Genomic DNA, 12,311 nt, shown 5'->3' with positions numbered 1-12,311 from the left:
AAAGTTCAAGTATATCTTTTTCAATTTAGAACCTTCTATATTGTGATAACATAATGTCTAAATCTAATTGGTTTTATTTTTTACACATGTCAAAATCTTTCATCATCTTTTAAGGGGTAGAATCTTCCTTATTCATGTTAATCTAATATCTAAATCTATTTGGTAAGTCTTTTATATATGTTAAAAAATTTCATTGATTGACTTAAACATTGTCTCATTTTTAAAGACTTGACATGTGTTGCAATAGTGTGGGTTTCTAACTTTAAAATCAAACTTTATATAATAAGAAGATAAGATTCTCAGATCATTGTTATTATTAATTGTTAATTTGCTAATAACTAAATTGGTAGTAAATTTTCTCATTAGCTAATTGAAGAATTTGGGAATTTTTTTTTGGATAAGTAGATGTACATGATCTGCCGGGCAGAGAAGAAAAACATGTCATGTATGAGCTGTTGAAAATTAATTCACGGAGTCCTGATCCAACATCGAAAGCAATTTTATCTTCCACAGGTTACATTGAAAAACACTTACACAAGCATTGGTGAATTTCATTGCCGTTTCATGGCTATAAATAGGCTTTATTCTTCATCATTTATATTTACAAAACAGACCCAAAACAAACAAAAAAAAAACAAAAACTTCCTCCAACTCGAATAGTTTCTTCAAGTTGAGATAAAAAAAAAAAAAAAAAAAAAAATGCTCGACTCCATCTCAATACTTGCGCTTATTCTATGGTTTCTCCTTCTTGCATTAACTATGAAGCGTAAGGAGACCAAGAAAACAATGTTAGTGACTTCGTACACAAGAAAGCTCCCTCTCCCTCCTGGACCGAAAACCTGGCCATTAATCGGAAACCTACCGGAAATATTAGGGAGGAACAAACCGGTGTTCCGATGGATACATTCTCTCATGAAGGAACTCAACACAGATATTGCATGTATCCGTCTTGCGAATACTTACGTGATACCTGTGACATCCCCGAGAATTGCAAGGGAGATTCTGAAGAAGCAAGACTCCATTTTTGCCACTAGACCGCTAACAATGGGCACGGAGTACTGCAGCCGCGGGTACTTGACCGTTGCGGTGGAGCCACAAGGAGAGCAGTGGAAGAAGATGAGGAGAGTGGTGGCATCCCATGTGACGAGCAAGAAGAGCTTCACGTTGACGCTCCAAAAGAGAACCGAAGAGGCCGATAACTTTGTCCGGTACATCAATAACCTCAGTGCCAAAAACCGTAATGGTTTTGGGGTTATTGATCTAAGGCTTGTGGTTCGGCAGTACAGCGGAAATGTAGCTCGGAAGATGATGTTTGGTGTAAGGCATTTCGGTAAAGGAAGTGAAGACGGATCGGGACCAGGCTTCGAAGAGATTGAACATGTTGAATCTTTGTTTACGGTTTTAACCCATCTTTACGCCTTTGCGTTGTCGGATTATGTCCCGTGGCTAAGGTTCTTGGACTTGGAAGGCCATGAGAAGGTCGTGAGTGACGCAATGAAGAATGTAAGTAAGTATAACGATCCTTTTGTCGATGAAAGACTCACGCAATGGCGTAATGGGAAACTGAAAGAACCTAAAGATTTTCTGGACATGTTCATAATGGCGAAAGACAGTGACGGGAATCCTACTCTGTCGGAGGAAGAGATCAAAGCACAAGTGACGGTATGCATATTAATTTATCGACTTATATCTACCACAATATATATAGTGGACCGGACTTTTTATAAGAATAAGAAAGTTTCCACTTTACGTGGCCAATGGTCTCTGACTTTGATAATGCTTGTTGTGGGTTTACAAGAGTAGTCATTTGTCTCTGAATTGTAGTACTAGGATCACGAGAGGCCTAGAAATTGGCAATAGAGATGCATTAATTTTCATAAGCAAAAACGTTTTATTTTAGTTTAACTTTTTCGCTGGTCTAATTATGCACATTGGACTATATATGAAGGAACTGATGTTGGCGACGGTTGATAATCCGTCTAATGCGGCGGAGTGGGCCATGGCGGAGATGATCAACGAGCCAAGCATCATGCAAAAGGCAGTGGAGGAGATCGATACGGTAGTTGGAAAAGACCGTCTTGTCCTTGAGTCAGACCTCCCAAATCTCAACTACGTGAAGGCTTGTGTGAAAGAGGCATTCCGGTTACACCCCGTGGCGCCGTTCAACCTCCCTCACATGTCCACTGCCAACGCTGTGGTGGACGGGTACTTCATCCCCAAAGGAAGCCACGTGTTGATTAGTCGTATGGGGATCGGAAGAAACCCTAGCGTATGGGACAAGCCGCTTAAGTTCGACCCTGAGAGACATTTGGGCAATAACATATGCGTGGAGCTATACGATCCAGATCTCAATATAATATCGTTCAGTGCAGGACGAAGAGGGTGTATGGGTGTGGACATTGGGTCGGCCATGACGTACATGTTGCTGGCTCGGTTGATTCAAGGGTTCACGTGGTCACCAGTGTCTGGTGAGAATAAGGTTGATCTTTCGGAAAGCAAGAGTGACCTTTTTATGGCAAAACCCTTACACGCGGTTGCAACACCCCGTCTAGCTGCACATGTTTATCCAGCTTAATTATAAGAGGATAAAGATTGATAGAACAAAACTTAGTGTTACTGTCTTTTTTTTTGGTGAAAGATAGGGGATAAATAATTGAATGTAACACTATATTAATAATCTTTTGAGAAAAAAACTATTACGAAAATTGAATTATGATTATGTATCATAATTCATAAACCATCTTTTTATGATTTGTTTGTTGTAGGAAATATCTATTGTGTGCCTTTTGTAACTGGTTTTATTTTTATCTATTATTAAACATTTTCTGTAATTACTTGTTTGTTTTCTTCTTTCACACTTCAGATTTTCTTTTACTCAAAACAACGAAAAAAAAAAAATTCTTTCTTTCTATACGTTTACCAAATCAAAAAGCAATAATTTATTATAAGAATTAATGTAAATTTAAATTAAAGTGAAAAGTTAAAAATTAAAAAAGGCTTTATGCCTCTAAAATAGATAGAAGGGCTGATCCTGATTAATTAAAGATGATATCGTAGGATAGATTCAACAAAATCAACAGAATGTAGATTTTATTGTCTTTATGGGACTCTTTGTTTGATCTCTTAATGAACTTCTGTAACCAGTACGTTGTATTTATTTTTGGTGGATTTTCGTATAACTTTGATGTTAACAATACCAAGTTATACAGTAGACTCCAACGTGGACATAAAGATGACGTGGCAAACACGTGGTAAGCACGGAATCCACTTAATTAAGAAGACGAGTGATGCGTGTTATTCCGAGATACCCACACACCAAAACCACATTCCCACGTGCCTATCCTTCTCATGAGAACCGTCCGATCAGGTCTCTCTCATGCATTGTATTATAATCCGACGGCTTAGATCAAACAATTGCTTGACTGGAGTTCGTTAAAGGTCCTTTCATCATTGACCTCGTTCCTTTGTCCCCTACCTGAGATTATAATCCACTACGGGAGTTCTATTGTGCAACCATGCATGCAATGATCATTATACCACTTAAACATAGGGAAACATATACTTAACTAAAGGTGCACGCGGACTTAACATGGATTTGAGTTGCACCCGATAATAACTCGTCAAACAGTTTCAGCTTTAAATGACGTCAGCATGTTTTTTTAAAACCTAGCGATTATATATAACATCACCTTCTTGGCTTCTTACGTTAAAGTTATCATCCGACCGCCAGATATATTTCCCCGCCTCCATCCTCGCCGTTGTTTCATATAATATTTCGAATCTAGCGGTTTTTATTGGACGTGAGTAATCTCATCTCATCTCATCACCGGAAAAAGATGGCGTATGCAAAAATCGGTTACGGCGGGAGTTATCTGGTGCAACGCGGCGTATTAGAGCATCCGTGTGGTTCCGATCAGAATGCGAGATCGCTGCTTTCATCGTCGTTTCCGATCAGTCTAGTTGGTAATCGGCGATCTAGCGTGGGAACGATCTCGGCGTCGATAGCGGAGGCCGTGACTGAGATAGAGAAACAGAGAGGAGGAGGAAGAAGAAGCAGAGGAGGAGGAGGAGATCGTAGAGCGGTAGAGTTGGAGCGTGAGAAGCTAGACAGGTGGATGAAGGAATCGGTGACTGAGATCGTTAAGAATCTAAGCGAAGCGCCGCTGTTAGTTCATTTGTACTCCAACGAGGGAACGGTGGTGGTGATGAAAGCGGAGGAATGGGCGGCGGTGAAGGGGAGATGGGAGAGAGGAGAGGCGGAGATGCCGGAGGGGATAGTATTCGTGGAGCAGTTAGGAGCGGCGGAAGAGGAGAGCTGCGGGTGTGGTTTTGACGGTGGAGACGGCACACGTGCGTGGGGGTTGGTGGTCCAAGGGAAAGGAGTTGAGTGTGGGCCGGTTTGTTATCTGCTAAAAACGACACGGGTCGGGTCAGTAACAGGGTCAGGATCTGGGTCGGGTCTAGGGATGAGGTGTACGCATTTCTGTTTAGCTAAGGTGTCGAGTTTTAGAGAGACTTGTGAATCTCAGCTTAAGAATTGTTGGCTAGTTGGTAATTGAGATAAATTGAAAAGCTGAAAACTTACCTAAAATCATGTAAATATAAATTTATTTAACCAATTTGGGGATAATATCAAAAATATGTTAATTATGTAAATGTAGTAGATACATAATTGAATAACACAAGATTTGGTAGTTTGTTTAAAATTGGTTTTGATAAAATGCGGAAAAAAAGTTAAAAAGGCCTTTGACGAACGAAATTGGTAACGAGCTCAGAAAAATACAAAAAAAGATTCAAAAGCCCAAAATCACTATTCCCTCCAAATCGCGTTTAAGACTTGTTTGAATTTGAAAAAAAATCATGAAAGATCCCCTCAGGCAAAATAAAAATAATAATAAACATTTTTTTTGGTGTTATGTTTTGTCAGAAAATTATTAAACAAACGCACACATCGCGCGCTCTTCTCACCTCTTTCTTCGTCTTCGTCATTCGTGAGAGAGAAGAGCCCTCTTCTCTCATATTTCTAGGGGTCTCAAAATATTCAACATTTGGATCTCTTTACTAATTGACCAATTAGATCTTAAAAACCCTAGACTTAAATCACTCTAACCCTCGATTTCCTTTTTTGGGTATTGTTCCTTCGAGAGATTTTGTAGATTCTGTAATCCACCATTTTCTCGGTTTTTTTTTCTCCAATTTCTCGAAATTTATTTTGAGAAATCTTCGAGGGGTATTATCTTCTGGAGGTGTTAATTGAGTCGCCATGGAAGAACACCATGTTGTTTCAAAAGGGTTTACTTCGATTCCCAGATCCGACTTAAAGGTAACTTCTTTTACTTCCATCTCTTGTTAGGGTTTCGTTGTTCGTTTGCTCTGATAGACTTTGTTTTTAAAATTTTTACGATCTAATTTATACATTGCTTTACCTTTTTTTTTTTTTTTTTTTTTTTTTTTTTCAATTTTCTGGGAGTTTTAGATCGGAGGCGATGAATTGGATGAAAGAGAGGAGTTGAGCAAAATTCAACCTGTTACACCAATTCTAAATGCAGGTAATTTATTAATAAGGTTTCAATTTGAGTTTGAAGTTTTAGTAAAAGGCATAGTGGCATCCAATAGAATGGCGTCATCGCTGTAATTTGAATATCCCTGGCTACAGGCAACACTGCTCATGCTTCTAAAGATATTGAAAAAGCCAATGAAGTTTCGGAGAGTATTGTTAAAGAAGGGAAGAGTAATGTGACTGAACTGTTGAGTCAAGAGGTGGTCAAGCCTTCTTCCAATGAGCTTGGTCTCAACACAACAGATGTTGTTTGTGATAAGCGAGCTTTGCTTAAGAGATGTGATAATGCGGATGCTGTTTCCAGCTGCTTGAATGAAGATTTATCATCGGTTACTTCTTCCAGGAGACAGGATGATAATCAATCTAGTTCGATGGATGTTTATTCAGAGTGTGGGAGTTCCAATGTTCCTGTTGCGGAAAGAGATCCAATGAAGGTTTGGAAACAAATGAAACAGAACGGGTTTCTCTCTTATCCGCACGGTGGGATTTCAGCGACGTCAAGCAGCTGTCTCGTATCATCTTCTCATGGAGGGATACCTGCTCCAAGGAAACGTGGACGCAAGAGCAAGATTAATAATGATGCTGCAATGTTGAAGAAGAGGAAGATAGAGATTGCAAGGAAGGAAGAGGTTGACAGGTTTGCTAGGCTAGCTGCTCCTAGTGGACTGCTTAATGAATTGAACCCTGGAATTATCAATCATGTGAGAAACAAGAAGCAAGTACTTTCCATTATTGAAAACATTGTTAGGTCTGAAAGAGATGCTGGAAACTTCTATCATTCTACAATGAGGCATAGTAATAGTGCTGTTGGAAGTTCTAGGAAGAACTTGGAAGATGTGAACACTGATGTCTCCAGATTTGATTTTTACCAAGGATTCAAGTATGCCATGCCAAAAGATAACTACTCTATGCGCTACTATGATGAGAAATGCGCAAATGATGACTTCAGTAAAGAAAACAATACAGTTGGGTCGAGGTTTCAGGTCGCAGGTAAGTTCTCAGACAATGCCAGTTCCTTGTTGAGCGAGGACGCATCAGATCTTAACAGTGCTAGTGTTCTCACTGTTAAAGGTATGTCATTGAATTCAATACCCAGTGTGCAAGATCTTTTTATACTATCATACGTGGTGGCTTAGATGAATCTTCATCTTTGATTTGCAGCGGCTACAGTAGCTTCTCAATGGTTGGAATTGCTTCAGCAGGACATCAAAGGCCGTGTTTCCGGTAACCAACACTCATATATTATCGTTAATGCTATGAAAACTTCAGTACGTGGTTGTTCTTTACATCCCCTTGTTGTTCTTTTCAGCTCTTCGACGTAGCAAGAAGAGGGTTCGTGCAGTTGTCACGACAGAACTACCTTTCTTAATAATGAAAGAGTTCCCATCTGATCAAGAGAATGACCCAAATTTACTCCTCGATGGAGCTTCGAGGGCTTCAACAATCGATATCCACAAGACCAGATGGGTGACTCTGTTTAACCAACTTGAACACAAGCTATCAGAAGAAGAGTCGCAATTGGTAATATAGTTAAGATATCTTTACTACACATCTTATCTTTTTATTGGCATCTGATATGGAGTTTGTTAACTCTGAAATTTTCAGGAAAGCTGGTTAAACCAAGTGAGAGCTCTGCAATCACATTGTGATCAAGGTCTGCAACACTTGAGTTTGAGTTCTGGTCAGAATTTCTTACAGTTAGGAATGCCATTGGACTCTAGGTATGGCCATTTCACTACCTTTTCATCTCATTACCAGTTGAATATGTTTCCTGAATCCAATTTTTTAGTTTCCTTCTGTCTAAATTGTGTTGCAGAGCTGCAAACTCGCTGATCTCAGATAAGGATTTAGTCATTAAAGCAGCTGCAGCCTCTATATTTTCGACCTGCAGTTTTCTAGAGGAGAACATAGCATGTACCTGAACTCCTTTCAACATCTGACCAGTATCTGATTTTAAACATTTTAGTTGAAAACTTCTTCTCAGTTACTTTAGTGTAAACTTTCATAGCAGAGTTTACTTTAGTGTAAACTTCCATAGCAGAGTTTTCTTTGTAATGTGCATCTGTAACATTAGGAGCAATGCTCATCAGCCTTTTTCTTTTCCTTTTCCCTTTTATAGATTCAGTTTTCCGCCATTTTTTTTATAGTAAGAACCTTAGTATGCTTATTTTAGTTAAGATCTGAAAGTTACAAACATCTCTTGTGTTGAACAGGGATGTGGTCTTGAGAACAAAATAACTATGTATTGTATTATTATGTTCCGAATATGTTCTGGCTATTCAAAGTTTGGATCTTTCCCTAAGCCTAATTTTCTCAAACCACTCACATTGAGTAACTACTACAATTTACAATATGTAACAGTGATCTGGATCTGTAAATAACGTTTTTTGGTTCTCACATAGAGAACCAAGGAGCAGAAACTGGTGTCATCATGCTGTAAACAAGGTTGGTTTGTTTAGAGCCAGTTGGAGACCATCTTGTTTGGTGTTGCTTTGGCTGACAGATCTTCTGGAGCTTTAGCCAATGAACGATACTGAAGCTTCACACTCTCTGCGTTGTCCAGCGTTTTCACCACATACCTGCAATAGAGTTTTATGTAGCAAATGAACTCCAAGTCACGGAAATAATTACACAAAGGTTGACATATAACATTTTGCTGAAGGGTTGCAAAGGTGATGGATGTCCTTATTCGAAATGTAAGAAACTTTGCAGCAAGAAAGAATCTAATCTTTGTGATATGTATACAAATCAAGTCATAATCGAAAGAAATAAATTAGACTTTACCAGCCGTTTAAGCATTGAGTAGTCACAACAGCTTCACGGCCAACAAAACGAGGTGGTGTCCTCTTATTTCCCTGATCATGTTTAACTCCCAACGGTTAACAAGTCAAGCACTCTTTCATTATAAGAAAAAATGAAGGGAATCAAAAAAGAAAGGACCGACCTTTATTATAACTCGATCTGCCACAGCAAATGGGAAATGATTACTTTTGTTCCTTGAACGACCTGAATGATTGGTAGATGTGCGTCTCTCCTGTGTATATGGAAAAGGAACCTCTTGTTTAAAACAGAAATAAAACGTGAGTAAATCATTATGATTAGTAGTATTGAATTACTTGATCAAATCCTTCTCGTTTTCTCTTAGATGAATGATTTGACTGTGAATTCTTTTCCCGGCAGAATGCTTGTACCGCAACTCGTAAAGCTGCGAAAAAATTCCAGCTAAATATAATTACAAAGAATCCGCTGAGACAACCAAATACCAAATCATGGACATCAGTGATTTTACTCACAGAGATTTGGGGTTATCGAGTCTTCAGAGACGGGCTGCGAACATGTACAGCAAGCTTTCTAAGAGCACAAAACAAAAAATAGATTTCAAATACGCAAAAGGAAAGAGACAAAAGCAAAAAGCAAAAAGCAAAAAGCAGAGAGCAAAAGAAGAGCTTGTGATGGAAGAAAGGAAACTCTGTACCATCTGTTTAACTTGTTCTATTCCTCCAGCTCCAAAAGTGTGTCCGCAAGGCAAAATCATAGCATCAGCCATCAAAACTCCTCTACAATTGTGCAAATAGAATTATATTATAACCCATGATAGGCCATAAATCAAACACAAGCATGATCAATACCAATCCAATGGTTTTCAACTTTTAGAAGTTTCTAAGTCCACCCTAACTTCTTGGCGAGGTAACACTAATGAACCATATATATGATCACTAAACCAAAAAAAAAAAAAAAAAACACATACGTTGTAGGATCAGACAAAATGGTCCTCAAAGATTCGATTGAATTGCTCGAAGAAGAAGAAGGGTCTCTTCTGCCACTGAAATCACACCCATTGTCCGCAGGGACTGATGATGATTCCTCAATCCTAGAAGCAAAACTAGTTTCCATAGTCTTAAAATGCTGCGAGTAGTAAGCTGAGTTATCTTGTCCAACCACTATCACTGCATTACCATTTTATTCCACTGCCTCAATCATCTCAAAAGTATAAACTTTTCAAACTAGAAAGACCAAAAAAAAAACACAACTTATCAGAGTCTCATACCAGCTCCTGCTGCAGATACAGAATCATCACCAGCGTCTTTGTTCAAGGCGACGTCACCTTCGTTACCGTCTACGTCATCATCCTCGTCTTCTTCTTCTTCTTCTTCTTCTTCTTCTTCTTCTTCAACGTCAACTTCATCCTCGCCGTCTGATCCACCACCACCACTGTCGTTAGGGTTTCCGCTAATGGGTTTCTCCGAGTAGAAATTCTGACGGAACTCGAGGTGAGGGTGAGGATTAGCCGAGGCTGCTGCTGCTGCCGCAGCCGCCGCCGCGAAATACCGGTGGTGGTCGCCGATATAAGCAGCGAATTCACGGGTTTTAGGGTCTTGTTCTCCGACCCGGAAACGTAAAGGGTCAGCATCTTGGACAATCATCGGCGGAGCATTGAACGACGCCGGAGAAAGCCCTTTTCCGGACATGAAATCGGCAAAGAAATATACAAACCCTAAAATCAAGCAAAAATTGAAGATTGAAACAGAGTTTAGATGAGTTTCGTGAAACAAAGAAGGAATCTTTAATAAGAGAGGATGAGTGATGAGGGAAAGTTTTCTCAGCGATCAAATGAAAATGACTAAAGAAGAAACAAGAAGAAGTGGGAAGCTAAAACGACATCGTTTACATAGAGAAAATACAAAACGGTGACGTTTCACCGCAACAGACGTCAGGGTCAGATTCTATTACAAAAAAAAATAGGGCCCATGGATCCAAAAAGGAAGTGTGCGGAACTAAAAGATTTTAGATAAAAAGAGAAGTCAAACTAGATTCTTTACTGTCTTTTTGTGTCTGAATAAATAAATTACTGTTTACCCTTACTAGAAACTCTACGTACAACTGCTATAGTGTAGTCTAATAATAGCTATCATCATCATTTTGATCTTTGGCTTATGGCCTATGGATTAGATTGGAACTTCTCAAATAGCCCCAAAGACTTGTGAGTTCTGACTTCTGACACCGCATGAACGCCATTGGATGTTGTTCTGCTCTCGACAAACAGTGTCTAGATGTTTTGGATGAATTCTCTAGTACCTCTATCCCAAAAATTCTTTTATACGCATCCACTTTAATTCTACATACCCTTCTTCTTGAAGGGAGACGAAACTATTTCTCTAACAATTTTTAAACAAAAATCAAACATCCTAGGTATACCAGTTGTATCCCGCATAATAGAATTTGAATCCTGGGCACGCACGCTGCACATGGAGCTTGCAACCACTGAACTACTGTGTTTTTCGTTGAACACTTACTAGTTTAATTATATTTAACTTTTAATAACTTTCATTAAAAATAATATTGTCCTTTTACTTTCAAAATTTTTGAAAAATTGTTTTGATGCATAGGAGAATATGAGATTTTGGCGTCATTTTCTTTGTTGTTGGATCCCAATATAAAATAACCCATCGGGACAAGGGTTCCTGATTTTTTTCTGGTGTGTCACAATTCATATTTTTGATCATAGAGACATATTTTTCGAACATTTAGGATTCTTGGAACATAGATTGTGGTTAAGTGGGTTGAAAAATCTAGATCTTTCTAATTTGGATTCTCAAGTTTAATGGACAAAGCATCCAAATAGTATTTTTTTTGTTGATTAAATATTTCAAAAGAAATGTCCATTATTAAGAAGATCGTGTTACAATGAGAGGATCCTTGTTAAAAAATGTACAGGTACAACAGTACAAGGAATCAAACACTAATGAGAGATCATTACAAACAAACTACACTTTTTGTATTTATTTATTCTAGAGACTGATCTCTCTGTTCTTTGATGTTCTTGAAGATCTTAGAACTCTTGTCAAAAATCTTTGCCCTTCTCTTATAATCTGTAGGGTCTCTACCATCATCTGCCCCCATGATAGCTTCCTTCTCAAGGTACTCCACAGGAGACTGATCTCTCTCTTCTTTAAAGCTCTTGAAGACCTTAGAACTTTTGTCGAAAATCTTTGCTCTTCTATTGTAATCCGTAGGGTCTCTTCCATCATCTTCCCCCATGATAGCTTCTTTCTCGAGGCACTCCAAGAGCTCCCATACTCCTCTGTTTACTTCTCCGCCACATAACCCTCTTTTTTGAGTCAGCTCCTCCTCTTCCTCCGGCGTAATTGGCTCCATTGCCGCCGCATAGCCCGACCCTGAAGCCACGCATCTAGCTGCAGCAGCAAACCACCTCCCCTTCTTGGCTCTAAGGCTCAGCTTGGTTTGTGAGATTTCCGAAGTCGAAACTAGCGTTTTATGAGTTCTCGGAGATGGGTTGATGATGATCTTTGTGCAGGTTTGAGAGATAGCTTCCATCGTTTTAAGTCTGGTGTTGTAAAGAGTTGAAGAGGTTGGGTCTCTTGTTGATTGTTTATATATAAGGTTCGGCCGTTCGGGTAATGAGACACAAAAACACACGCCAGGCCCATCATCACACGTGTCGGAGTGACGATGAGTGAGAGAGATTTCGAGATTCTTGTGGCACGTGGTTCGAGATTCTAATGCCGACCTACTTTGACTCTCTTTGTTTAGTAAGCTTTACTGTTCAAAACTCTTGACACGTTTGTTTTTCTAGAACTTGGTTCGACCTTAAAGATCATTTTAAATTATATGAATCAGACCACAAAACCTTATCCAAAATTATTGAATTCGACTCGGTTTAGAATGATTTCAGATCATAACCAAATCCAAATGACCATTACATTACTATTGACATCTTATTAGCTTAAAT

At 39.0% G+C, this 12,311-nt stretch overlaps 5 protein-coding genes across 5 annotated transcripts; 3 read left to right on the top strand and 2 right to left on the bottom strand.

The window, feature by feature from the left end:
- The first annotated feature begins 350 nt into the window (after positions 1–350).
- LOC104709931 (phenylalanine N-monooxygenase-like) lies at positions 351–2,831 on the top strand. The gene is made up of 2 exons (XM_087481778.1): positions 351–1,662; positions 1,949–2,831. Exons 1-2 carry the CDS (start codon positions 700–702, stop codon positions 2,573–2,575), a joined length of 1,590 nt encoding a protein of 529 aa, XP_087337904.1. The 5' UTR covers positions 351–699; the 3' UTR covers positions 2,576–2,831.
- Positions 2,832–3,116: 285 nt separating this feature from the next.
- On the top strand, positions 3,117–4,706 carry LOC104734528 (uncharacterized). Its single transcript, XM_010454126.3, has one exon. It carries the CDS (start codon positions 3,837–3,839, stop codon positions 4,557–4,559), a length of 723 nt encoding a protein of 240 aa, XP_010452428.1. The 5' UTR covers positions 3,117–3,836; the 3' UTR covers positions 4,560–4,706.
- A 27-nt stretch (positions 4,707–4,733) lies between these two features.
- LOC104734527 (uncharacterized) lies at positions 4,734–7,862 on the top strand. Its single transcript, XM_010454125.3, has 7 exons — positions 4,734–5,323; positions 5,477–5,549; positions 5,657–6,631; positions 6,722–6,784; positions 6,870–7,081; positions 7,166–7,281; positions 7,377–7,862. Exons 1-7 carry the CDS (start codon positions 5,264–5,266, stop codon positions 7,480–7,482), a joined length of 1,605 nt encoding a protein of 534 aa, XP_010452427.1. The 5' UTR covers positions 4,734–5,263; the 3' UTR covers positions 7,483–7,862.
- LOC104734526 (U-box domain-containing protein 62) lies at positions 7,784–10,194 on the bottom strand. Its single transcript, XM_087481777.1, has 8 exons — positions 9,609–10,194; positions 9,309–9,507; positions 9,036–9,117; positions 8,854–8,911; positions 8,677–8,765; positions 8,505–8,594; positions 8,345–8,415; positions 7,784–8,139 (listed from the first exon to the last, which is right to left on the bottom strand). Exons 1-8 carry the CDS (start codon positions 10,027–10,029, stop codon positions 8,016–8,018), a joined length of 1,134 nt encoding a protein of 377 aa, XP_087337903.1. The 5' UTR covers positions 10,030–10,194; the 3' UTR covers positions 7,784–8,015.
- A 1,009-nt stretch (positions 10,195–11,203) lies between these two features.
- On the bottom strand, positions 11,204–11,922 carry LOC104734525 (uncharacterized). Its single transcript, XM_010454123.3, has one exon. The coding sequence runs from the start codon at positions 11,894–11,896 to the stop codon at positions 11,345–11,347; it is 552 nt and encodes a 183-aa protein (XP_010452425.1). The 5' UTR covers positions 11,897–11,922; the 3' UTR covers positions 11,204–11,344.
- Between the last annotated feature and the right edge of the window lie 389 nt (positions 11,923–12,311).

This window comes from Camelina sativa, chromosome 13 (genome assembly GCF_030686135.1).
Source record: "Camelina sativa cultivar CO46 ecotype springtype chromosome 13, ASM3068613v1".
NCBI classification, from domain to species: domain Eukaryota; kingdom Viridiplantae; phylum Streptophyta; class Magnoliopsida; order Brassicales; family Brassicaceae; genus Camelina; species Camelina sativa.
The sequence above is the reverse complement of the archived record's forward strand: the minus strand, read 5'-3'. Positions and strand labels throughout refer to the sequence as shown.

Coding starts and splice junctions, on each gene's coding strand:
- LOC104709931 (XM_087481778.1), top strand. CDS start 700: ATGCTCGACTCCATCTCAATACTTGCGCTTATTCTATGGTTTCTCCTT. Junction 1,663..1,948: donor AGATCAAAGCACAAGTGACG/GTATGCATATTA, acceptor CTATATATGAAG/GAACTGATGTTGGCGACGGT.
- LOC104734528 (XM_010454126.3), top strand. CDS start 3,837: ATGGCGTATGCAAAAATCGGTTACGGCGGGAGTTATCTGGTGCAACGC.
- LOC104734527 (XM_010454125.3), top strand. CDS start 5,264: ATGGAAGAACACCATGTTGTTTCAAAAGGGTTTACTTCGATTCCCAGA. Junction 5,324..5,476: donor TTCCCAGATCCGACTTAAAG/GTAACTTCTTTT, acceptor TGGGAGTTTTAG/ATCGGAGGCGATGAATTGGA. Junction 6,632..6,721: donor TAGTGTTCTCACTGTTAAAG/GTATGTCATTGA, acceptor TTTGATTTGCAG/CGGCTACAGTAGCTTCTCAA.
- LOC104734526 (XM_087481777.1), bottom strand. CDS start 10,029: ATGTCCGGAAAAGGGCTTTCTCCGGCGTCGTTCAATGCTCCGCCGATG. Junction 8,912..9,035: donor TAGAACAAGTTAAACAGATG/GTACAGAGTTTC, acceptor TTGTGCTCTTAG/AAAGCTTGCTGTACATGTTC. Junction 8,416..8,504: donor CAGATCGAGTTATAATAAAG/GTCGGTCCTTTC, acceptor AAACATGATCAG/GGAAATAAGAGGACACCACC.
- LOC104734525 (XM_010454123.3), bottom strand. CDS start 11,896: ATGGAAGCTATCTCTCAAACCTGCACAAAGATCATCATCAACCCATCT.